This window comes from Carettochelys insculpta, chromosome 8 (assembly GCF_033958435.1).
Source record: "Carettochelys insculpta isolate YL-2023 chromosome 8, ASM3395843v1, whole genome shotgun sequence".
Classification (NCBI taxonomy): Eukaryota; Metazoa; Chordata; order Testudines; family Carettochelyidae; genus Carettochelys; species Carettochelys insculpta.
The window spans coordinates 34,109,510-34,136,209 of record NC_134144.1 but is presented as its reverse complement, the minus strand read 5'-3'; the positions used below and the strand labels follow the sequence as shown (position 1 = coordinate 34,136,209).

The 26,700-nt window shown below is 42.8% G+C and overlaps 1 protein-coding gene across 2 annotated transcripts in view; it reads right to left on the bottom strand.

Annotated features, from left to right (window-relative positions):
* OLA1 (Obg like ATPase 1) overlaps positions 1 to 26,700 on the bottom strand; it is a 192,991-nt gene that overhangs the window by 159,466 nt on the left and 6,825 nt on the right. For both annotated transcript variants that reach the window (XM_075000908.1, XM_075000907.1), the window contains exon 4: positions 6,600 to 6,727. In XM_075000908.1, coding sequence (XP_074857009.1) covers positions 6,600 to 6,727 — 128 coding nt within the window. The remainder of the gene's footprint in view (positions 1 to 6,599; positions 6,728 to 26,700) is intronic.

Below are 26,700 nucleotides of genomic sequence, written 5' to 3'. Positions count from 1 at the left end.
TGTCAAATAGTTCTTGTCCTGATCTGTTCTAAAGCTCCGCATTTTGACAAAGTCTTGCCATTTGATTGAAGGATGTACCTCAGGCCTCTGTTTATGAATTTGCATTACTATAGTATATTTTTTAAAATTTGAAATAAATTTACCCCTAGATATTACTTGAGAAGGTCTCCATGCCTACTGAGCATCAGCCCACCTTAAAGCCTATATCAGGCTCCAATTCTGGTTAAAAAAAGAATGAAAGAAACTGGGTTGTATTATGCTTGTTGCTAGAAAGGCCAGAAAAAAATAAATTGAATATCATCTGAAAAGGTAAGAGCATTGCCTTTTTTTTTCATTCAAAGGGACAAAATAAGATATAAAGCAACAATCATTTCATAACTGCTATAGTACCTCAAAATATCCTGCCACAAACTAACATGCATTAAGAAATACCTATAAAACAAGGCTTTCAAAAATCTTGAGCATGACTTTAGTTGACACAGTTTTAGAAAAGATTGTCTCACTGCTTTATACAATGCGTTAACCTAGAAGAAAAGTATTTCTTCACATATGTATTTTGCTGGCCAATAACAACAGATGAAACAAGCAATATTCAAGCAGTTTATTCATATTTACATATATCAGTCCACTTATCAGTAATCTTTCCAGCTCCTTGGCTGAAGTCAGCTTCCATGAACATACACCAGAGTGAGGATCCAGTCCTCTACCTTTATGTAATCTGTTCCATCACTGCAAGAATAGTTACTTACCCCAAATTAACTGGTGCTTCAAGATGTGGTAGTGAGTATTCCACTACAAAGGCACACACAACTCTGGCAAGTGAGAAAATGCATGTGTCCTGTGCCACCAAGTGTTTCCATATACAGGCATAAAAGACATTGTGGGGGTGGCCACTGGAACCCATATTGACTAAAACATCTCAAAGAAAATTACTGTAGGGTGAGTAATGTTCTTTGAGAACGTGTAATTGGGGATCACATTACAGCTGATCAGCAAACAGTATCTTCTTCAAGAAAGTGGTAAGGAGGAGCCTGAGCTGACAGGCTGATCCATGGCTGTATTTCCATCTCAAGTAGGGCAGCCAGCCAGAGCTGCCTTGCCTGGCAGGAAATTATAAGAATGAATTTGGTGCAATCTTCTCTGGCTTTAGCAATCGAGCTGAGGATGAACAGAATTGTTGGGAAGGAGCAAAAAAAATAGCAACTGGCAAGGATCCTGGATTCATCTCTCTTCTGGAACATAAGTTAGGGCACTTTGCACTGGCTTTGCTGGCAAACAAGTCTTATACTAGATTCATCCACCTGTAGAATAGTGAACTACCAATGGATTTCAGCAACGACCGGTGAGAGTGACTTCTGTCAGAGTTCACCAATATCATCGCTTGCCTGCTTCTTTGAGAGGGAAGAGGAAGTAGGTAGCTCTTGTTTACACATTACATTAGTGATACAATATGAGGCTCCTTCAGATTTGTATTGTATCGTTAAACCTGATCCGTATGGAGTAGCAAGTCTTTGGTGTAAAAGCTCTCCTGGGGGAGGAGAGTTTTGATCACTTTAGAGGATATGTGGAATGCAGCTAAGATTTCCTTCTCTGCTAGTAGCCAGACTCAGTTGTAGACAGTCTGGGTCAGAACAGAGAAAGTGGCCTTTGCAAAGGATGCCTGGGCTTGATGGTAGCTGCAAAGGTAATTCTAATCTCAATTCTATCAGATCAGAGCACCACAATCTCCTTGACCAATGCACAGCTAGTACAAACACTTCTCTCTTTATACTCTGGATCCCTTCTCCCCCCCTTCTGTGTGAAGCAGCATGTGTTTCCAGGAACCTGGGATGTGCACCCTGGATGTAATTTAGCTGCTCCGTGCTTTTGTGACTGCCAAACAGGTCAATACTAAGAGGCTGAATGCCTGAGAGATCAGAGAGACAACTTCCTGATTTAGGCACCACTTTGAGTTGTTTCCTGTGCATCTGCTGAGCCAGGCTGCTTTTTCAGTTCTCCTTTTATGCCTGTTCCATTACTTCCATTGTTTTGACATGTAGAGTTACATTCCCAGTTTCCCCTCTGCTCCCCCAACTGTTCTTACAGGCCACGGAGACCATGTTGTCCAAATGTTCAAAAACATAACCCCCTCTAGCTAACACTGGGACCTCAGTGGAGCTTGACAGACAGTTCTGCACTTCAACAGGCTGATCCTTGAGTTTCTTCCCTCTGAGTTCCAGATACCAGATGCACTCTCCAATCCCATAGACTAAAATCAGTTGAGAGAACCCATGTGTCTGGAAGACATACGGAAAGACCCCTATGGCTGATCTCTGTGGCTATCCACCATTTTAGAGAGTACAGCACCTGATATTGCAGTGAATAGTACCACACTGCAGAGAAAGCCTTAGAAACATCCAATATAATACCTTGCCTACAGGGTGTTTCCTACACACAAACGCAGGAGGACCCACAGCTCAGATGGAGAGTAGTCTTGTAAACCTTACCAACATGGACATTCAGTTCTGGATCTTGCGCAATCTGTCCAGTGACAGGTAGGCCTTTGCCACAGAAGTCACAATTTCCACTCCCAGGAGAATTACCTTGTGCAAGGAAATGAAGAAACTTTTCTTGCTGTTCATTATGAAGCCATGCACTTTTGAAGTAGATCCAACACCTAGTGTTTGGATACATTTTCATTTTATATGTTTTGTCTGTATACTTCTTATCTGTAAATAAATATATTCTGATCTGGAGAAGCTGTGTGGCTGTTACAGGAAAAAATAAATCCTGGCTTTGTCTTTAGAGAGGCACTAGGGATAAGGGTCTGACTTTTATCAGACCGTCTTGAGATAATTACAGTGAAGGGCAAGAGGAAAGCAGTATAAACCTCCTAATCGGTAAGGGTGGGATTCAGGTCATTGCTCAGAAAGGTGAAAACTAGAGGCCTCAGAACTAAGCAGATATTGTTCAAGAGGACCCCAGATGGGGATCAGAGGTTCAGTTCTCAAACTGTAAAAGCATGTTCCTTTTCAGCAGATATTCTGGTTGGAAACCAGCGTTCTGTCTGAGGTAGCAGATATCACAAGGATTAGAGTATGGCACTGGCGCATAAGTTCCCTGAGATGTGCCTTGTCAAAGAATGCATTGTGCTCTCAAAAGCTGGCCCTCAATTATTACTTGGACCTTTTTTGGAATCTCAGGTGCCTGTTATCAAGAGGCCCAAGTACACTGTGATCACTATAGCCTTGAATTATGCAGCTGTATCAGATGTCAATCACCAGAACGCTGCTACAAGTGGCAATGACCTGCCTTACCCTGATGGCATCTCAGATTCTTCCTGCACTAACAGCTTGCGCATATTCTCTAGTATTATCTTTGTCTCAATGTCCACAGTTTCAACTACCACCCCCCCACCACCCCCAAAGAGCAGTTACTGATATGCCCAAAAATCACTCATGGATAATACTGGGGACAAGGAGGATTCTTTATATGGGATGGGGCAACTGATGTGTCTTCCAAGCCACATCTCCTCCTTCAACAGGGAGCTCATCTGGTTCCATTATAAACTCACCCAGTGGTGAAAGCAAATGGGACCACCTCCTCTTGATTGAAACACGTAATAAGGCCCTGCTGTGGAACCTCTGAGAAAACAAGACCCAGATCTATATTGGTGTCACAGACTATGGGTGGCCCATGCACTACTACTCCTGCACAGGAGTTTAGTACTGGTTTCGGAATACTTTTCAGCTACCTCTCCTTTCTCTTGGGAGACAGTTCCCAGCCAGAAGCAGGGGAGAAGTCACCCGGGGACAGCTAGCAAAAATACATCTCTAGAAATGATAGTGCCATTGGATGCAGTTCCGGCATGGATACTGCTGTTGCTGGTTCCAGTTCTAAGAGAAGGGTGGAGGTGGGTTCTCAGCTACTTCCACACTGAGTCTTGGGATGAATGTTTGATTTGAAATCAGCACCAGTGGCACAAGCTCTTTAGTCTTTTTCACTGCAAGTGCCTTGATGCCATCCCTTGATACCACTGATGGATAAAGAGAACTTATCTCAGGGTATGTCTACACTTAACGGGAGTTCAATTTCGTAGACTGGTAAAGACGTGCAAAATCAATCTCCCTGAAGTCCGCAGTCAACACCTGTACTCCTGCTCTCGAGAGGAGTCAGGTAGGGTGATGGAAGAAATGCTCCTGTCAACCTCCCTTAGGGAGGACAGACCTTACAGTCAACTGAGGATACGTTGATTCTAGCTACACAATTGCCACAGCTACAATTGCGTATCTGCAGTCAACTATAAGGTCTAGTGTAGACCAAGCCTCAGAGTCTCAAGTCCCTCTTGCAAGAGGACTACACCAAGTTGTTCACACTTCCAAAGAGAAAAACTACCAGGTCTTCCTGTCCAGAAATAGATGTCAACCCGTTGGTGCCAAGGTCTTCAGTATCTTGGTTGCAGAGAGTATTGGCACACTTCATTTTCTTTTTTTTTTGCTGGAACCAGAGGTATGCTGCCTCACAGCTAGAATACTTGCTAACGACAGTCTCCTCGGCTCCAGTTTGGAAGAGGTCTCCTACTTCAGGATCCTCTGCTACCTTCACGGATTGCTCCAAAAGTAGTAGCTTGAGTCTCGAATCCTGAAATTTTCAGATATAGGACAAGAAAGAGCACCAGACGGCACACCTGTCAAGGATACGTCCTTCACTGATGCAGGAGAAGCATCTACTTGGTCCATCAATTAAGGGCATCAAAGCAGCTTAGGAAGGGCAGGATTTAAATCCAATGGATTTAGAGTCTGACTGACATAAAACACCTTATCCCACTGTACAAGGATGTGTACAGGAAATCTTCCCAGGATTGTCCTTTTCCTTTTAGGGGGAGCTAAAAAGCTTTTTAACAAAAATTATATTAAAAATGGGATGAAGAGAAGATATTTCATAGGTTAGGAACCTGAATCACAGAAATAAAATCATACTGAATATAGTCCTGCTTCCATCTCAATGCCATCAGTGATTAGAGGGAATCGAGGAAGGCTCAGAACCATTCCACCCTCTTCTCCCCGCACATGGAGGCATGAGGCATCAGTGGTCAGCAGGCACACATATGGCCCTGACAGACAAATGCTATTTAGAATATTCCAAGACGGCACACAACAAGCGTGTGGTTTTTATAGTGAGAGTCACACTCAGAGAAGCCCTAATTACTATCCCATAATTTTCTAACTGCTCAGAATGTCTGCCAAAAATGCTTTAATGACTATTTTAAAAGTCTCAATTTTCCAATAACAAAGAACATTTTATCATATTGATACTTTCCTGAGCGCTCATGTTTATTAGGCTATTTTCAAGACAGATCTCCAGCAACTGGGCATCCAGATTCAAAGCACTCTACTGAATCATGAACTTGACTGTGCACCTGAAATTATCTACTTCCCAAAGTCATTTGCAACAGATCCACAATACTAAGTTAATCTACGTGAAGGGGAGGAGCTGCCCTGCAAATTTATGAATGCTGAATGTTTGACGATTTGGATGGATTGACTATATGCATATACTGCTTTTAACTCAGTAGGAACCTGTCTGAAATACGGGCAGGAAGAAGAACGGCTCTAGACAACTGCTTCTCTGCAAGTGCTTAAGAATTAAGGGGTGACATAAGAACTATTAGATCTGATGATTTTGCCTCCGTCACCAGACAACCTACAAAACTCCTCTTGAACAACAAGAAGTAACCACCAAACACAGGAAACAAAGAACCAAAGCACGATTAAAAGAAAGACGTTCACATGAGAGCAACATGGGAAAATGAGACTCAGACGCATAAACCTGCTGGAAGCGGGAGGGTCTGGAGATGCTGACCCTACCGTGGTTACATAATGAAAGGAGATGAAACACACATGCATGCACAGTAGATAAAACAGACATGCATGCAGACTGTTTTAAAAATCCTTTTTCTGTAACACATTTGTTCCTCCTACAAAAACAAACAATACTTGGGCTTTAAAAAGCTATTTTGTCACTATGTCCCACTGGCCACAGATTTCAAAGGAGAAGAACTGTAGGTGCCCAAACTCAGCCAGATTAATAAATAGTTGATATACAGGCTATAGTAGCCTAGGTCCCAAGTTAAGAATGGGAGAACTTTAAAATTCTATCCTGTGACAGGTAAAGGCACAAAGTCCAACAACATCTGAACAGATACACTCAGAGACGAGAAAGAATATAGTACTGTAACCACAACAATGTGCAGACCACCACCATGCACAGCCTTCCATTAACACTTCTCACTCCTCTTTTGTGAAATTAAAGATAATCCCTCTATTCTCAGCCTCCCACAAAAACAGATAAAATTACTGAAAACCCAAAAAATTAGTTTATGGTTACACTTGCTGGAACAACAAACAATACACCACCAAGAGCATATAACTCACTACATATCTGAGAATAGGAGAGTTCTTGAAAATATAAAAGAACATCCACTAAGATTCAGCTGTATAAATGAAGTATTATTTTCCCATTTAAATGGGTATTGCTACTTGATTATACAGTTTTTGCCTAACAAAATGTTACAGTATTATTCTAAAGCTAAATAGTTCACGTGATTCAAGTTTACTTACGCATCAGATGAAAGATTCCATCACAGGCGCTAATATGAGACAGAAAGGCATTTCCTAGGCCCTGGCCAGCATGGGCTCCTTTCACAAGGCCAGCGATATCCACTACATTCAGAAAGGCTGGAATCTTGCTGAAAGATAAAAAGTTAAAAGGTTTCATTACTAAACAACAACCACCAACGTGTTTTACACAAAAAGAAATCCCAATTACTGCAAAGTACTGTCATTAATATGGGTTCCTGTTACTTTTGTTTTTAAGGTTTTCAAACCTTTCTAAATAAAGAACAGCATTCAAGTCTGTTTTCCCCATCTTACAGTCACCCTGCAGGAATATACTGCTACAAGAATTTGAATCTTTGGTTGTCTAAAAAGATACATTCCTGATCTGAAAAAGGGAAGGGTATTATATAACATTCCTGATTTTTTATCGCCACGAAGAACAAACTTATGCAACATCTTATCAATCACTCATAAGATACAGAAAGTTCAGCATTTAAGACCAGAACTTTTGTCCCATTTTAGTCCACTTTGTAGGGTTTGAACTCCATGAAGAGCTAAAACGTACTTAAGCAACCAGATTCTGAGTCTGATAAGCAGAGGTGCACTACTGAGGGCTGGGGTAGCATTGGTGTTCCTCTGTACGGATTTTCTATCTTGGGTGCACTGAGCATGTTCAGTAACTCTCCTGAAGATACATTCCATCGGCAGCAACAGATAACCCGGTCATGGAATCCCCCACATGCATCCAGCTCCCTGCCCGGCCTCCCGCACCCCCCCACACTCTGCCCTGAGCCTGCCACACTCCAGCCCACACTTAAATTTCTTGCTGTCATATTGCAGCTCCCTCATCCTCTACCCTGAGCACACTTCATTCCATCTCTGGAGGGGCGGATGTGTGACAGGATAGTACATGTAAGACATTTAAGGTACTTTCACCCCTTCCCATAAGCAAAGGTTCTCTAGTACATTAGGAGCATCTTCAGACCTAGAGATCCATGTCATGGACCAAAAAAGAAGTTAACCTAAAGGTACAAAGCCAAACATAACTTAGGAAATGCTAAAATTAAAACAAGCACACCGATATTAATTTAAGGCCCTGTGCTTATGCATTACAAAGCAGTACTTAATTACATGTTCACATACTCTTACCTCCCCACCTCTACCCTGAACAGAATCCCCATTTTCAGGAAGCAAATGGAAAAAAAACGAAACAAAACACAAAAATCTACATCACACGGAATTATGCTCACATCCATATGGATCAAAAGGCAACTCACTACACGGGCTTCTGCCGCTTTAGCTGATGAAGTAACTAACAGCAACAGGCTGCCACCTTCAACTTGAACTAGCGACTTCAGTGCAATAAGAGCTACTTTGCTAGTGGGTTGCAAAGACTGAGAATAGACAAAGGTTGGGATTCAGAAGCACAAGGTTCCACAAAGAGGTATGGGCTAGTTGTCCTTGCCCTGTTCCCCACAAGCCCCATCCCTTCTGTTTCTGCCCCTACACCAATCTTACCTGAACTCTCCCCCAGCCATTTTGTAGCTCTTCTCAGTCTTGCTCTCTTTGCATATCCCACCCTAGTCTTTCATTCCATGCTGCCCGTACAATTCTCAGTCTTTTCCACTCCAACTCCTTTGTTCAATCACCTATTTAATATTACAGAGGCACAGCTGCAGCACTGTATCTACGATGTTAAAATGCTGAAGTGCAGACTGTATTTGCTACGTTCAATAGAAGGGGGTCTTCTCATCAAAGTAGATTATCTGCCTCCCTGAGTGGTGATAGCTAAGTCAACAGAAGAATTCTTATGTCCACATTGACCAGGGGTCTACAATCAAAACAGCAAGAAGAGCCATTTTCTCAAATTCAGTTACAAAATCAATATTCCAAGGGCCACAGTGCACGTGACTGAGTGACAGTCCTTAATAAATAACATCAATCCATACTTTTTGTAACCCTTATTTTAAGAACAGCGCACACACAGTTATTTGGATTGGAGAGCAAATGAGGACAAGGAAAACGCTGAACCTGGGGATAGGCTTTTAAGCAGGAAGGAGCAATGTTCACGTCACTCTTCAACGCTGAGTAGGAACTGGGCAACAAGTTCCTTGCAGGTGGCATTCAATGTCACACCCACTCTCCCTGCCCGAACAGAAGCCCCAACTCCACTTGGTTTCCCAGGAACTGACACTGCTGCTGGTTTGAGGCAGCCTGCGCTCCTGCACCCCTAGGAGCAGCAGAATGCAGACAGAGCAGCCGCTCTGTGCAAGACCCAGCACCAGCTCCCTGCCCGCCTGTCAGGCAGCAGCGGCATGCCCTGCCCTGTGCATTGTCAGCAGAGTGGAGAGCCCACCTGAGGCAAGCCGAGGAGTCAATTCCTCCTCTACCCTCCTGCATCTGTTCCGCCTTCCTCTCCCCTCTCCGCCCCCAGATCCACTGACCTGCACTGGGCCAGAACCAGCCAATGTGGAAGACGCAGGTGGGCAGGGGAAGGCGGAACCGCCTCCTTTAGTCCCCGCCATCTGGGGCCAGACTGCTATCTCCCGGGGCCCAAATGGAGTCGTTGTAGCTCCGGACTCTGCCGCTGTTGACTCCTATGCAGTTCCCTGTCCTGCCATTACTGAAATAATGGAACTAAATTCAGTTGGTTTAACGACTGGATCTCTCCCGCCACCCTGCTCAACGTTTTCTAGGGGCTCACAAATGATGACAATTTGTGGGAAAGAGGAGGCTACTTTTTCTAGGGCAGGCTGATGGAGCATCTTACTTTTCCCAATGTTGAGGGAAAATCCCAGGATATTATAGATGCATGAGAAACAGATTTAGGGTGTACTGTGTATCAGCCATGGTGTGCACAACGGCACTGTTGTTATTACTGACTTTCAGTATGCTGACAATGGTGGTGACCTGAACAGATTCAGTGGTGCAGCTGCTCCCCTGTAGTAAAAAGGCACCAGCAGGTGGAAGACAGATTGGACGAGGAGTTAGAGTGGGGCTAGGAAAGAGTAGGACAAGTATAAGGAACATGGAATGAAAAACTAAGTAGTGGTACATGAAGAGTACGAGACTGACAGAAGGAGCCATGAAGTGCTCGGAGGGGGGTTAAAACATGACCGGGGCCAGAAAAGCGTAAAGAACACCACAAGACATTGTTTATGCCATTTACTGACCTAAGGCCTTCAACGACATCAATCGTAAAGGGATATGGAAAGAGCTAAGTTTCGCTGTTCACTTTAATTCATCTATGTCTTCATGCTGCTTCAGGATAGGATGACCAGCACTGTCTCCTGCAATGCATTGAAAATTAATCTGTTCACTATCTGTAGTGGAATCAAGCAGGGCTGTGTTAGTGCTCTAACCTGTTTTCCAATCTTGCCACAATTTTTATTCTTATACAAAAACTGCCTCTCTCCTGGAATTTGGATTATGGATGGCTAGCTCTTCAACCTCCCTCTCAACCCCTCCCAGTTTCTTTCTAAACTGATGTATTTCTTTCAAGTGTTATTGGAAGGAAATGCAACTCCACCTAGATAAAATCCTTATCTAGAATTAAGGTGGAGGTTTTTTTCCTCATTTGTTGCTCCCTATTTTTGAATATACTCCTTACTATTATGAAATATCTCAGAGCTGAAAATTTTAAATGTAGTTATAAAGCCTTGTAAAAGTTTGTAACACCAGTTCAATCAACAAGTCTACCAGATTGATCTTCTGTGGAATCTTTGGTTTAACCACCTGAGCAATGACAACTAAACAGAACTCATGAGAAGAAATCACTCTCTCATTTAGGCAAATGAATGATTTTAAAAGGAGCAGGATGGTTTTCCATATGAAGAATACTCAGGTCCAGGGCCGGCTTCCCGAAACTTTCTAAACGTATGATGTTCGACTTTTACTCACTCCAATTGCTTTTCAACCATAAGTTTGTTAGCTAATTATACTTCCATATTTGTTATAATCAATCATTAATAATTGACTTCATAGGTTTATATAGTAAAGCATTCCAAATGTATTTGAAATTATTTCTTATTTCCTTGATTCATCCAAAAACATTGACTGCTGTTTGAGTTTCTTTGCTCTAGTACACTAATCTTATAAAGTAGTCCATATTCTCCGAGTTCACCTTTTACTCATTCTTCACTCTGCCGTAACTGGAACATTAGCTAACAGATAAATTTAGCAACATCTCACCCACTCATCTTCCAAGGTCATGATTTAGAAAAGAAGAACTAAGTCAGACCTAAAGATAGATATCTGACGCAAGGCGTAGTATTTACAGAGTACATTTTTGACACACTCTCGCTCTCTCTCTACAACTGTGCTTTTTACTTTATCATTTCCTTCAATTGCCTGTATGTAAGGGTGTGGAGATGATTTATCAAAGTTATACCTCAGAGTGAATTTAAAAAAACTCTCCAGAAAACATATAGGGGTTTGGTAGCTTTGCAACTTCCAGGATTTATGCATTAAACAAACTGGTGGTTCCATATTTGGGTCCTCAAATATTAACCACTGTCTATTATTATTTTACCTCAATATGTATGATCAGATTTGAGTTTTAGTTTTTAATACAGAAATTCCCCTTACATTAGTTCAGGTTCACCTCCTGTAGGAATGTACCATTTCCAGAAAAGTGACTGAACACAGCTTATTTTTCCCACTGGTTCCTCTAGTCCTTATTTCATAAACAAGTTACCAAATATCTTCCAATCCCCACATATTTTCACGAGTAGTATTTAAATTGTGTCAGGAAATGTATTTAGAGTACTAATTATTGTTATGTTAAATATTATTTGTGTAGCCTTGGAGAGGTAGCTGCATTCGTCAGAAGCTTCACAAAAAGGAAAACCAAGCAGTCCTGTAGCACCTTAAAGACTACATTTTATTTATTAGGCAAGGTGCTTCCGTTAGTAAGATCAGTCAACAACACTGTTAGTCATTAAGGTGCTACAGGACTGCATATTATTTGTGTATTTACCATGTCCTCTTCCATTCTTTGTTCCTCTTTTTAGTATGCTACAGAGTGAACTCAACATATGGTGGCTTATATTTTCCTAACTGTGTAAGCCTACACAGTACAGTGTACCTCCTGCTGCTGTAACTCTCTTACTACACCAACCTAGTAAATGTGCCTTGACAAGTAGCATACAGTTTGGATGATGCAATGTATGGATGCTGCGTTATTTGCATCATCTCTTGGCTGTTGGTGGCTGATAGCTAGACCCATGAAATTTACAAGATCATCAATTTCACGGCTGACAAGTTCCCTGCTTTGAAATTGAGGTCCCAGGAGTGCATTGCTTTATTAACAAGGCTCCATTAACAAAATAAATAAAAATGTATGGAACAGCTTCATAAGCTCTTAGGGATCCGGAATACTTATGTGTATTAAAACTTTTTAAAAGTTTAATCTCTTCATTCTGAGAAAAGGCAGGCAACACTGACGAACAACCTATCATTAGTCTTCCTGTACACATCATCCAGAACAACTAGGGAAGTTAAAAGTTAACCGGTAAGCCTCACCCTGAACAGATGACACCTACTGGTTGCTTGTCTGTGGCAGGGCCAGGTGGGGATAGTGGCATCTGGGGAGACCACTCCAACTCAGCCAGGCTGGAACAACCTCCCTGCTGTTGACAGGGGCTGATCTGGCCTTGCTGGAACATTCCTTCCCACAACACACTGGGACTGGGGCTGCTTTGGACCAACTGGAGCACCCCCACCCTGTGGCACACCCGAGGCTGCTTTGGCTGGGCCACAAGAGACCCCGACCCCAGCGCACCACGAACAGTAGCCCTGCACTTGCCTAGTGAGGTGCACTGGTCCCTGAGGAGGGGACAAATCTCCAGCATAGGCTCTCTCAGGCAGGCTCACCGAAAGGATCTCATGGTGTGAAGGTGAAGTGAGCAATCTAAAGAAGCAGTGAAGCTGCATGGTTTGCTCTGGAGGTAGCAGCTCTGGCAGACTGATGAGAACGTTTTAAAGCTGGGGCCATAGTACTGATTCAGTAAATCTGTGACCAATAAGCTATACGTCAATTCCACAACTTTATGCCTTTCGCAGAGACAGAGGGGCATCTTGCTCTTCTCTGCTGACCTAGAACTGCAGTGTCCAATATGGTCACCAATCGCCACATGTGGCGAATGGGACACTGCAGTAGCAATTCAGCCCTGGAGCCGCCTGAGCACGTGCCCCACCCCTGATGGGAGAAGTGCATGGCAGCCCCAACTGCGATGGCAGCCCCAGCCACTCCTCAAGCCCTTGATGCAGAAGGGGGCTCCCTGGGCCCCAGTGGCTCTGGCGAGTCACCGGTATTTATTTTGGGGGGTGCAGGGACAAGGGTAGCCAGGCTCTGGGAGAGGGCAATCATTTAGAGGGGGGCTGTGGTGAATATAGAAAGACGTTAATCTCAAGTGTGGTGACCTTTCACTTCCCCTTGGATGCCACTGATCTAGAATATGCAACCCACGCACCGTCTGTCACAATCCTGACTGATTTGTCCCAGAACCTAAGACAGACATTCCTGACTGCCTTGAATTTCAACAGGCTGATACAGGGACCAGTTTCCTGATGCGTCTGAAATATGCTCCTCACCCTAACAGTGACGAATCTGCTATCAGAGTTATTGTTGGAGCTGAACAGATGAAAAGGATACCTGCACAGAGTTGATTTTTCCTTCAGTCTAGAGAGTTCTTCACCTGGAGTAAAAACAGTGAAATGTTTATCCAAGGTATTTCTGGTCAAGGAACAGTTTCTTCTGGACTGCCCATGAAAGCAGAGAAGGTGTTACTTTCCCCGTGTCTGCAAAGATGGAAGATGCCAAGGGACCTAAAAGGTTTAAACCATTCCTTACAGAAATCAGGGGGCTTTCTTGAATTGTCAAAACCAGATTTGCCAAGATTGTGAATCTGTCCATGGCAAGGAAGGCCTTGACTGCCAAACAGTCTAAGTTTGGCTCATATAAACTGGGGGAGAAGGGTCAGAGAGATCTAAGAGAAACAGGCAGTATTTAAATTCTCTGAGCCCACAATAAAACAGTTATCACCAGTGTACAGAGTTAACAGCTTCACGAAAATTGTTTTTTGGCCCACAACCTACAGAATCTCTAAAGAAAGAATTTCAGCAGCCAGAATCACCACTCTGAACTGCAGGGAGAATTAAATTGTTCCGTCATCCTAGATTTAAGATCAATCTCCACCATCTTTAATAAGGTGGACTGATTTAAAGTCACCAAAAACACAGATTTAAAAGGCACAGAGAGAGTCTTGAAGAATGATGCATTGCAAACTGAATTATTTAAGTTATTAACCAGTTTATCAACATCATCTTCTCCCAAGAAGCAGTTTCTCTTATGTTTCATCCTTGCAACCACATCCTGCATCATCTTCTGGTACTGCTTACATTTGATATGTTTTTTATTTTTATGCGGAGAGCAAATTTCTTCTAAGCATTCGCAGATAAGTACTCTCTTATGCCCAGAAGCCAGGACAATTTTTCTGTGGCAAAGTGTGCGAGAACACAGGAAGCTGTTTGTGTGCTGAATAACGTCTTCCCATTCTCTCTCTTTCTAGGCCATTCCATTGTTTGTTTTAAAAAAGACACACACACTATACAGGAAAGGACAGAGGCAGCCTAGAAATAATATCCTAATTAACTCCTCTGCCATGCTTGGCCAAGGTCCACCACCACATAAGCACAGAACAAAAACAATCCTATCCAGCATGTGTCTTTCTTTGTACAGTTACATTTTAGTCTGCCAGGAAACAGAAACTGAAAGCCCAGAACTTTGAAGAAGCAAGAACTATTAGTTATACTGGACAAACTAGAACCATTAAATTCTTTTTATGAGACTGTAAGTATGTATAGCATGTTTGTGATGAGATTTGGTGTGGTGGCTGAGTAACCCTTTTGGCAAAGAGGGCCAAAGCTCTTCCGGTCTTTATGACAAGGGATAGAATTAAGGAGTGGTTGTTTATACCCAATGGGAAGGAAAATAAAACTCTAGCTTGGTGGTCAGAACATATTTCTTATCCATTCATTTGTGTGTTGGCAGGATGGTGGCTGGAGTTTGCCACACATTTTTCGCTGGATCAAAGAAAGCTTAATTAACAGTTGGTGCAATGCAGGCACGTGTTGCCAACTACAAGCATGTCCACAAGCTTGTGATGTGAGTCTTTGACTCCCTTCACATACCTGTTGCAGATGTTAGCCATCTCCTTCACAAGGTCCTGGAATTGGCAGAAGTCATCAGCTATCAACATAGGTCGAGATGTGCCTCATCCAAGAGAGGGCTATGAAATAGGCGTTAAAAGTGGTGGCCTGCTCCACTCTTGTCTATTGTTCTCCATAAGTCTCCTCACACTGAACATTTGGTACAGAAGACTGTGTAACCCTGGCCTCTCAGGGCAATGAAGCTTGGTGGTCTACTAAAACTGCGACCAGTACATTGCCTAAGGATTCCACAATGGCCATATGGAAGGAGGATCCACACTCAGGACTGCTCCCACCATCCTACTGTGGACAAGGGTCTTTGTCAAAGCATGGGCTCCTGTATAGATGCGGAGGGGAACCCTTCACCCATAAGGAGACTGATAGAATCTCTCACTCCTTCATACTCCTCACTGCCCTGCAATGGGGAGATCCCAGTAGAAACAGGAGAATTTTACAGTACTAGGAAGAAGTGATAGTCTGGAGACCAGCATTTTGGCACAGAAAAATCATTCAGAACCCATAAGCCAGGGGTGGGGAACCCCTGGCCCGAATGTACACTGCAGCTTCTCTGGATCTGGACCCCAAGGTTTGGGCTCCCCTCCGCAGAATCCGGCCCATGGTGGTTGGATGGTACAGAGTCCTGATCTGGCAAGCTGCAATCCAGACCCAGACCACAAGCTCTGCCGCAGGCCAGGGGCTTCGGAGCAGAAAGAGGCTCTGGGCTCCAAGCTCCACTGCCGGTCACTGCTATTCTCCCAGATGGGAGAAGGGAAGGAGAACAGCAGCATAGGCAGCCTGTCCAAAAGCTTTCTACTTCTGCTCTGATTGGCCAGAAGCAGCAGGGAGGGGACACAGAGCCATTTGTGTCTGTGGGTGCTGTAAAGATAGTGTACCCCCCCCTCACCCAGACCCTGCGCCCCTCCCACTTCCTTCCTGCATCCTCCCTCACCCCCACCCTGAACCTTCCCTTCCAAGCCCCACACCCTTCTGCACCCTTCCTCTCACCTACACTCTCACTTCCAGCCTGCTCCTGCACCCTCCTTCCTGCCAAGATTCCCCCTCTTCAACCCCTGAGACAAATCAGTTGAGAACCACAGCAGTGAGGTGTGGGGTTTTGGTTTTTTGCGCTTATTTTTCCTGTAGCCTGCAAATGATTTGTCTACGAGGCAGTAGCCCCTGACCTGAAAAAGGTTCCTTGCCCTTGCCATAAGCAGTGGGGATTCTGGCTCATATCAAGTCCCTAGAGTACCAGAATTCCTGTAGTAGCTGGGTAAGTACCAATGCAGCAGCTCTGATGGACAATGACAGTGATCTGGAACATCCAGGTGCTGGGGCTGTAGATGTTGCGTGCTTTAATTGTCCCTGCATTGCATATGCCAAGTGAGAAGACACCAAAAGTAAGTGTAATATAGGTACTATTACCGCTATTTAACCCTTGTACTCTGTGTGGAGCATAGGTCATCTACACGTCTCCTCCACTTCACTCTGTCTTGGGACAAAACTTCTAGATGGCTCCAAAAGTACCCCAGTTGTGGTCCTTCAATCTCAGTAGACCTTCAGCTTGATGGACTAGGCCGGATGATGGTCTTCTGAGTGTGGCGCAGCCATCCCCACTTTCCTCTCTTGATTTCAACATCAATTGGTTCTCGTCCTGCTGTGTTCCAAAGCCCCTCATCTGTGATGAAGTCTTGCCATTTGATGTGAAGGATGTATCTCAAGCATCTGTTTATAAATGTCTGTAACTTGTGATTTGGAGACTTTTTAGTATCCCAGGTCTGTCATCCATACAAGAGCACACTCTTCACATTTGTGTTGAAGAGCCACAGTTTCATCTTCACACCTATTTGTGAACTCCATATGGGACAGAGTGCCATGCCAAAGGAATGTATGCCCTGGGCACTTCTGTCTTTCATAGTTGGTACTGGGGTCCTGCTGAAACCAGATTTCTTCAAAGTGCTGTGGTAGCTACCGGGTTTGCCAGCACTGAAGGAAGAGTCCATGGTACCATGTTGAAAGGTTGAGGCCTCCAGCACCGCAGACTTAAAGGAAGACTTTTGAAGCCAGCTCCTCATGTTGGGGAAGCACCAAAGGGGAGGCACTCTGTCTTCCATGTCCTTTGAAGTCCTCCCCCTCTTACTGGGGACTTGGGCCAGGATAAAAGGGCCTTGGATCTGTCCAAACAAGATACATGTGAGAAATCTGACTTGACGAGGAAGCAGTTTGAAAGGAGCACTCCATCGCACACTTGGTCTCTCTTCTGGGCTTTAGATTTGAGAGCTAAGTGAAAGTTAGACATTAGGGAGATATGGGATTCTCCCAAGCAAAGACTGTCGATAACAGACATTTTCTCAGCAAGTGAGGCAATGTCTGAAACCTGGTAAACCAGGCATGTTCAGCCAGACCAAACAGGTACCTTTGGGGAAAGTCAAGACAGGGAAACTTACCTAGTTCTACACCAACCACCACCAACTGTAACGAGGAACACTAAACCAACTGAAAGAATAATTGTACAACATGCTGAAGAAAACACAAAGTGGACAAACTAGTGTTCCTGCTAAGGCAGTAGAGAAAGTACTGTGGGGGCATTTCACACATGCAGTCCCAAATACCCTCAATGTGCAACAGGAGCCTGAATATGGCATATGCATGGGCTGAACAGACATTGCCACAGGAAAATCTCTGAACAAAGGACTCCAAAAGGCACATGCACACCTGAAGTGCAGCAATTTTAGGGACACTACTTGAGAAATAGCAATTTAGTATCAGAGCATAAACGCATACTAGACTACAGAAGTGAATTCATGAGCATTTTCATGCATGCTCTCTAAACCAACGTGTATATCACATTCTATCCATTTACAAGGAATAATCTGTTGAATTCATTATAAAATACTGTTCACTCCATGACAGCACTATAGAATCAAGACTGCTAGCTCCATGCAAAAGCAATAGTTTCACAACTAAATATTTTTCAAAGGCTAATGAAATCTAGCAATTCTGAAATACTGCAAAAATATCAAAACAGCTATTTTCACCAATGAGGATTTAATAACATCTCCCAATAAACAGCCAAGCCAAACTTCTCTTTTTTAAAGAATTGACCTGCCATTCCAGGAATTGTTTTTATGCTTCCCTACACATGTATAATCTGATTAATACATTAAATCAGGGAGTCAGCAAACTTTCCAAAGCGGAGGGCCAAAATCTGACCTTTTGATCTCTGAGTGCCAGTGATACCTTTTTAAAATTGCTAATCATCCAATTTACAACAGCTTCATTAACAAACAGAAGAAAATGCAGAGCATTACTATTTAGGGGGTGGCTGATAGCGTTAACTGGTCTGTTAATTCACAGGCAGCATGGCTTTGCGCAAGCTGCCAGCTGCGTGGGGGAGAAAGGGCACTGCTAAGCTCCCACCTCATGTGCTTATGAAAATTGGCTCCTGTGCCACTCTTGGCACCCATGTCAGGGGTTGCTGACTACTACATTAACTTCATGATGGACTAGCATGAAGATTTCAAGCTCTCTCTCCAAAGAGATCATGATGGATACTATTGAGGTCTACTTTCATAAAGAGTTAACCCACTCTACCACCAGGCACAGCCTTATATTTGATCAGTCATGGAGAAAACACTGAAATCAAGCATCTTAATTACTTCATAATGCACACAATGGAGTGCCCTTTTGAATATGTTCAGTATTGCCACATAGTTCATTCTCCATCTTTCACTTCAGGCCTCAAATCATGTTAATATCCCAAACAAAGTAACCGAAGATGATATTCGCATCTGTTGCAAAACCTCTCAGATGGATATCTCTTGCTTGCAGCATAAAGAGACAGACCTCATGTGTCAGTTAATTAAAACTAAAAAATTGAAACAGTGATTTAGCATTGTCAGATTTGCCCATAATAGCAAGATCTTCAGAGGCATAAAGGGGGAAATTCAATTCCCATATTATAGGCCCAGAGGTCAATATTTACTATCTCTTCCAGCAAGCCAAAGTAGATGCTGTCAGAAACAGGAGGTGCCACTGTGATGCTAGCACATCAGGAATGAGCTCTTCCCAAGGCTTTAAGCCTCAGCCAAGCATAGACAAATTCATTGCTGTGAGCCAGCAATGTACAATGGTGGGAGTAAGATGCATACTGAACTTACAACGATGTGTTTAGACCTTATGGAATCTTGTAAATTGTTGCATATCTTTATCACATGCTGTATGGTGAAATTTAAGTTTTTGCTTTATAAGTGTATGAAGGCTTTGTCCTAAAACCGTCAACCTGAAACAGAATCATCTCTTGCCAGCAAGAAAGACTATCAAAACTAAATGAGCAATTGCGGGACATCATGAAATTAAGACTTTGCTACTTGACGCTCCACAGACTTTGTGCAAAAGGGCTCAACTCATCAGCTTGAATTCAGCAAGAAGGAAATAAAGCAGGGAACAAGAAAATTCCTCATCTCTTTTGCTGTTTGGACTCTGACAGGACTGAAGCTATGAAAAAGAAACAAAGATCCTATGGGTCAACCTGGGTGCAGACAGATTGCGTACAACTCTGCCACTTTTTAGAACTAGAAACTCACTCATTTGTATGTGTTTACCTGCTTTAACCTGTAAACAAATGCTCTCATTTCTTATTCCTACCTCAAACCATTTTCCACACTTTTGACTAAAAGCATTTTCTGTGGTATGAGATCCAAGGCACAAACTGACCTGGGATAAGTGACTGGTCTGTTGGGACTGGAAGTCTTTCAGAGATGGAAAACCAACCAACAAAACACACACACACACACCCCGGATGGCCTCGGTATCTTGAAACTGTCAGCAGTTCACAATCTATACATTTAACAAGACTGCTATGGCTTGCCTTTGCAGAGAGAGAATCCTCAGAACAAACTAACTCAAAGGTCACAGTTCTAGACTTGTATCAGTAAATTAGTTTGTTTATTTTCATATCTCAGGCACCGTACACAATTTAGGTTTGTCACATAACCCCATCTAAAGCTACAGGAACAAAATTATTCAAAGGAAGAATTATGTTCTTTAATTCAAGACATTTTCATGCACTACTTTTCTTACAGCAATCACATGCACGTGCTATTGATTTGAAAGATAGAGATAATAATTTAATTGTAGACCGAATCCGATGTATAAGTCAAATATTTTCATATGTTAAATACCAAAACATGAATAATGGCATGTTTACAGTAACATATATCACCCCAGAACAACTGGCTCTGAAAACGTATCTGTGAAAGCACTGCCTTCTAGTTCTCTGCAATTTCAACTTCCATTAAAAAAAAAAAAAAAAAAAGTAAGGTTCAAGGTTGTTATGGGCATAAAGACAATCTTCAAAGATTATGCAGAGCATATAACTGAGCAGACAGTTTCTCTCCAAATTAGCAGACACCAAAATAATACCTTAAAAAACTGCCTTGTTCCTCGCAATGGATCTTAACTCAGAGGCTAGTAACTATGACTACCAATATTGACATTTAAAGTATTTCACTGCTCAAAGCACAGAAGAGGGAAGAGGAAAAAGTATTATGAGGATCTGCAAGAGCTACTCTGAACAAAAGTATATTTTTGCATCAAGAACAGGCGGCGTAGGTGGACTACCACAAGTTAGTCTCCTTGCCCTGTCAAAGGACCGAATCCTGTCGAGTGCAGCGGAGCCAAGCAACCATGCATTTTCATACTATGAACATCCGCACATGCAACAGAGGGGAGTAACTCATTTTAGCGTTTCATGTGCATGGCTAGTCTTGTGAGCAGACAAGTACAGTAATCCCCTGGTATGCGCGATTTCAATTTGTGGTTAACGCACATTAACGCAAGGTAAGTGCAAATCGAAAGCACTCCAGCCCCTGGCTCCCTCAGCTGGGGGGAGATGGGGAGAAGTTCTGAGGGCGGCAGGTAGCTGGGAAACAAGTGGCAGCCTGGTTCCTGGCTCCCCACCTCTGATGGAAACCAGGCTGCTGTCTGGCCCCCAGCTCCCTGGCACTGGAGCCAGGAAACTGACCAGGACTGGTGCCTTCGTCAGTTTCCTGGTTCCCTGTGTTACCTGGGAAATTTGACTTACGCGGGGGTTGCGAGAACGCAACACCCCCATAAGTCGAGGGTGACCTGTACTACCTTACACTTTCCCTTCTCCCCAAAAACCCTCAATCTGACTCAATTTCTCTGAAAGCAATGCCTGAATAAATTCATATTTGTGACTTAAATCCCTACATATACCCACACAATACTTTCATCTGTTTCATTTTGCTTGAGCATATTTGACGATATATTTCTCACGTTATTTTCTTAGATCACCTTTTATCTTGTAGGATGCATTATAACATGATGTTACACTTGTACCTAAAAGCCTCCAAAAAGAAGACTGCATGATATATTTGGATTTAGCTTATAGACAACACACACACAAAAAAAACACATTAGGTTTGGTGGGTGCCGTGTTTGTTCCCTCTTTTGAGACAGCTTGCACACACCCAGCTATCTGCAGCTCAGGCATCCAATACAAGTGCTTCTGGCTACTCAGGTTGTACCAATCGTCAAAAGCATTTTTTTTTAAATTTACACTTTATGTTAGGTGATTGTAACCTTTCTTTTCTTCCTTGGAGGTGCACCAGGCCACAGCAATATGCCCTTTCATCAAATGTACTTAGAATTACTGCAGTACAACCTACATGAGGCTATCCATGAAGACCATGTGCATTTTAGACTGTTGGAAGCTTCAAACACTCCAGCTGCTTTACTTTATAAATCAAGCTGAGTAAGGCAGGTTCCTTCATGCAGTGGCTTTGCACTCATTTCCTATCTGCTTACTAGTGCAATTCAAGGCATTGCTTTTTAGCCCTATTAAATACCACTTGATCCAGGATCCTTCAAACTTAAGAGGCTAATTTTCTATATATTAGCCATCCCAGCAGTTGATATTGTACAATGCATTTGCTGAAAGGTCCTCAGATTTTAATTTTGGTGGAAGTCTCTGGTCCTTTTGCATCTGTCTGGCGGAGTCCAAATTATTTATCTCAAGGTCATAGTGCTGGGTTCATCTGTTTGAGATCAGTTAAATGAGGGAAGCCCCTCTTTATACAGTAACTAGCCCTTGGCTGCCTACTAATGCTCTCAATAGACTGCAGTAAGTAAAGCAAATATTCATGCTGAGGGATGGCATGATATTCCTTACACCAATCAATAAAAAGTCCCTGTCAGATATCAAAAGGAATTATACTTATCAGCCTTAGAACTCGTGTTAATTTGATAGGTGTAAGCAATGGTCAATAAACGCTTCCAGGAGCAACATAAGAGGGCACAAGCGCCCTCAAATGCCATAAGTCAAAGGAGCGAGGGGCCGGGCCCATACTAGCAGGGCCCCCATACTCACCGGCAGTGACAGAGGAAAGTGGAGTAATGTGGCCCAATTCCGCTCTACCAGCTCCCAGCCATGCCCCTTGGGGGGAAGGGGGCAGAACTGTCCCCAGCATTCACCAGCAGGAAGGAGAGCAGTGTGGCTGGGAGCCAGGGAAGCGGAGCAGGCTGAAGCCACAATGCTCCATTTCCCCCTTGCTGCTGCCAGTGAGTGCAGAGGACCCAACCCCTGCTGCCAGCACCACACTCCTGCTAATCCCTCAAGCGGCTTCGCTCAGGGGAGAAGGCAGGGTCTGGGCTTGGGACAGTGAGCAGGATTGTCCCAGCCCTTTCCCAGGGTAAAGATGGTGTGGGGAGGAGGCGGAAGGCTGTCATGTGGCTAGTGGCCCCCACATGTCCCTTCTCAGCAGTCTCTATTAAGTGCTCCAGCTTTGTGATACTGACCCAAATTTAAAGTAAGTCTGTCATTCAATTGTCCATCCTTAAGGCTGTCCTCCCCCAGAATTTACATGGTTGGTTTTCTTTGTGTTAAGTTCAGTCACAGAATGTTACCTGTTTCACCACCAGAAGATCTGCTCCCATAACAATTCTGGGACTGCTTTAACCACCTGCCAAAGGCTTGAAAAGCAATCTGTTACAAGGCATTTTGTAATGGCTTGGCTTTTTCTGACTTAGTTTTCCCAATACAGGAGTGCCTGAACTTCTGTTCTGATTAAGCCAAGCAAATTGGCGCCAACAGAGTTGACAGCTGCTCCCTTTACATTTCAACATTATTCTTTTTAACCAAGCTTACTTTGTGTTTGTGTGGGAACTTTAGACTGTTGAAAAGCTAGAGCAGTTTTTGGACATGATAAGTAAGGACTTCAAAAAATTGTAATGCAAAGGACAAATGAGGACAAATGCAAAGTGCTCCACTTGGGAAGGAACAATCAGTTTCACACATACAGAATGGGGGAGAGACTGCCTAGGAATGACTACAGCAGAAAGGGATCTAGGGATTATAGTGGACCACAAGCTAAATGTGAGTCAATAGTGTGATGCTGTTGCAAAAAAAGCAAACATGATTCTGGGATGCACTAACAGGTGTGTTGTGAACAAGACACGAGAAGTCATTCTTCCCCTCTACTCTGCGCTGGTTAGGCCTCAGCTGGAGTAATGTGTCCAGTTCTGGGCACCGCAGTTCAAAAAAGATGTGAAGAAACTAGAAGGTCCAGAGAAGAGCGACAAGAATGATTAAAGGTCTAGAGAATGTGACCTATGAAAAAAGGTTGAAAGAATTGGGCTTCTTTAGTTTGGAAAAGAGAAGATTAAGGGGAGACATGATAGCCGTTTTCAGGTATCTAAAAGGGAGTCATAAGGAGGAAGGAGAAAACTTGTTCTTCTTGGCCTCTGAGGATAGAACAAGAGGCAACGGGCTTAAACTGCAGCAAGGGAGGTTTAGGTTGGACATTAGGAAAAAGTTCCTAGCTATCAGGGCGGTCAAACAGTGGAATAAATTACCAAGGGAGGTTGTGGAATCTCCATCGCTGGAGATATTTAAGAACAGGTTAGACAGATGTCTACCAGGGATGGTTGCGATAGTACTTGGTCCTGCCACTGGGGCAGGGGGCTGGATTCGATGGCCTCTCGAGGTCCCTTCCAGTCCTAGTGTTCTATGATTCTATGAAATGTATTTGTTGGGCTCAGTTTCGTAGGTGGAAGTCATACGGCATCCATACCATAAGCAAATTAAAAGCTCTTCATTTCCCGCTGCTTGCATTAGTCTTCTGCATCTCAAAATGGAAACTTTAAAAAATAAACTTCTCCCTATGAGATTTAGCATCTAAGTGTCCACTAAAACTGAATTTGGCAAAACAAAGGGAAAAAAAGTATATTTTGTACTGTTACTGACTCTAAACCTTAAAAAGAAGAACTCTCTAAAAGATTTATTTTTAAATAATCACCACTGTATCGACTGTAATTCTGCAAACAGACTTCTGAATTATCAGTAAAGACTCTTTCCAAACAATGTCTCCTATAAAGCATTTTTGGCTCGATGCCGTATTTCCTATCAGCCGCTCATCTGGGCAAATTACGAGTGGCAGCCAACAACAGAACACGTAGCAGAAGCAGCTTGCTGTATTTAACGCATACTGTAACAGCCAGAAACACGTCACACCAAGAAAGCTCCCAAGAATAACTGTGAAGACTGCAGAATTCTATTTCGTTGTCCTTCCAGCTATTTTAATACATCATTTGAGCTTGATTCTACGTAGAAGAAAAAAAGCTTGCTCTCTTCTTCCTCTATGCAGGTACCACCTCGGGGACAGAACCCTCCAGGTGTTCTCACAAGAAATGTTTAGTGCCTGAAGAGTGCAGCCGTTAACTTTTGAGGATGGCCACGCTGATAATTTTTCCTAAAATACTTTGGATGTACAAAGCATAGACATCTTACAAGGTTACGGATATGCTGTTGCAGCCACACCATGACAAGATGTGCAGCATAGGCACTCTTTTGCTCCCGGCAACAAAATAAAACCACCCCCAACAAAGATGTCAACTTCATTACCAGAAGAGTACCTTACACCAACAAAATGCTGTCCACCTGGTGCTTTTCATCATTAAAACTACTGTCATTCAAGGAAAGAAATGAGAAATTTTTTCAGGAAGAAGGGTGCTTTCAAAAGTGAGCTTTCTTTCTGAATGACCCCGTTCACAGGGCTGTTTTGGCTTTCAAAATCAGTTCTCCTGGAATCGAGATGCTGCAAGAGTATGCAAATAAGGTGTGTGATATTTAAATTCATGACTCATTTGCATGCCCCTTCCCAAAGAGAGAGGCAGTGTAGCCACAGCCCCAGTGATGGCCAGCATGGAAAATGAGTACTAACTGGCTACTTTGTAAGTGTCAATACTACTCATATAAAAAGAATAGAAATTGAATTAAACAGAAGTTTTCCTCTGATTTTCTTCCATTCACGTTACCACCTTCATTTTAGAACACAAGCCCCAGAAGCATTTCTATCTCTTACTCTCTCCTGCTCAAAAAATCATTCTCCTATAAAGCCCATCACACCACTCTGCCTTGGAATAGGATTCAAGACGACATTAAAAAAAAAAATGAGCCACTATGGTTTGCAATTACTATCTAGTGTTTCGATGATCAATTTTTTTTTAAATTGTCTTATTTTGTAAGCTAATTGGGGCAGAAAGAAAACACGTCCTATAGAGATCTGTGTTATAATAATTTGTTTTCCAATATTAGAGCAAGTATTTGAAACATGTTAGAAATATGTACATATAAATTACAAATAGCAACACGATGGCAAGTTAATATTTTGCCAACCATTTCATGATTCCTTTTAGTTCTGCTGCTGATTTAGTTATTAAAAAAGAGTTATAACAAACTGGAACTTTGCAAAAACAGAGAAATTCAAACACACTTTATTGATTGTATGATTTTACCTTGATCATCTGGCTATGTCAACAACCTCAAAACTACAAACTCTAAGTGACAAAGAAAGGTGTTCATACAGTCAGATTTCCAAAAACAAATAAAGTAGTAATCTTATAATTAAGATTTCTGGCTTTTAAGTATGTATGCTCCAAGTCTGATGCTGAACATTAGATAACTTCAATTTGCCTTCCGAGAGGCAGGTGATAAAACTGATTAAAGGCAAAGAAAAACACGCATATAAAATTTTCCAACTGTTTACAAGAGATAAATAAAAGAATATGATACAAACCAACATAATAAAAGAAAGAGGTAACTAAGAAGACTTTCTTCCCCCCGACATAAAAAGGTGATATTTAATGAAACACAAAAGCAAAATTCATAAACACCGAGGCTGTGGCCACACTTGGCCAAAACGTCAAAATGGCCATTTCGAAGATTACTAATGAGGTGCTGAATTGAATATTCAGCACCTCATTAGCATTAGGACGCTTCCGGCCGCGGCACTTCGAAAACGCTCCTTTTGACTGCTCGCAGCTCGACATGGCTACACAGGGGTCCTTTTCGAAAGGACCCCGCACCTTTCGAAATCCCCTTATTCCTCTCACTGGAGGGGAATAAAAGGATTTCGAAAGGTGCGGGGTGCTTTCGAAAAGGACCTCCCCGTGTAGCCACACTGAGTGGCGAGCGGTCGAAAGCAGCGCTTTCAAAGCACCGTGGCCAAAAGCGTCCTAACGCTAATGAGGTGCTGAATATTCAATTCAGTGCCTCTTTAGTAATCTTCGAATGGCTATTTGCAGGGCCATTTCGAAGTTTTGGCCAAGTGTGGCCACAGCCCAAAATGAGTAAGCTAGTCAAAAAAAAAAAAAAAAAAAAAAAAAAAAAAAGAACCTGTACAGCTCAGTCATATCATCATTGAAGCACTGACCTGAGTAAAACTTCAAAAAAAAAAAAAAAGTAATTACCATATTGTTAGGGACAATTAGACTATGCACTTTTACTTTAAATAGGACAAAAAATAAGAGGTAAAACCATCAAGGCATAAATCAGCTCTTATTGAAAAAGATCCTAAACGGGCAGCTAGTCTGA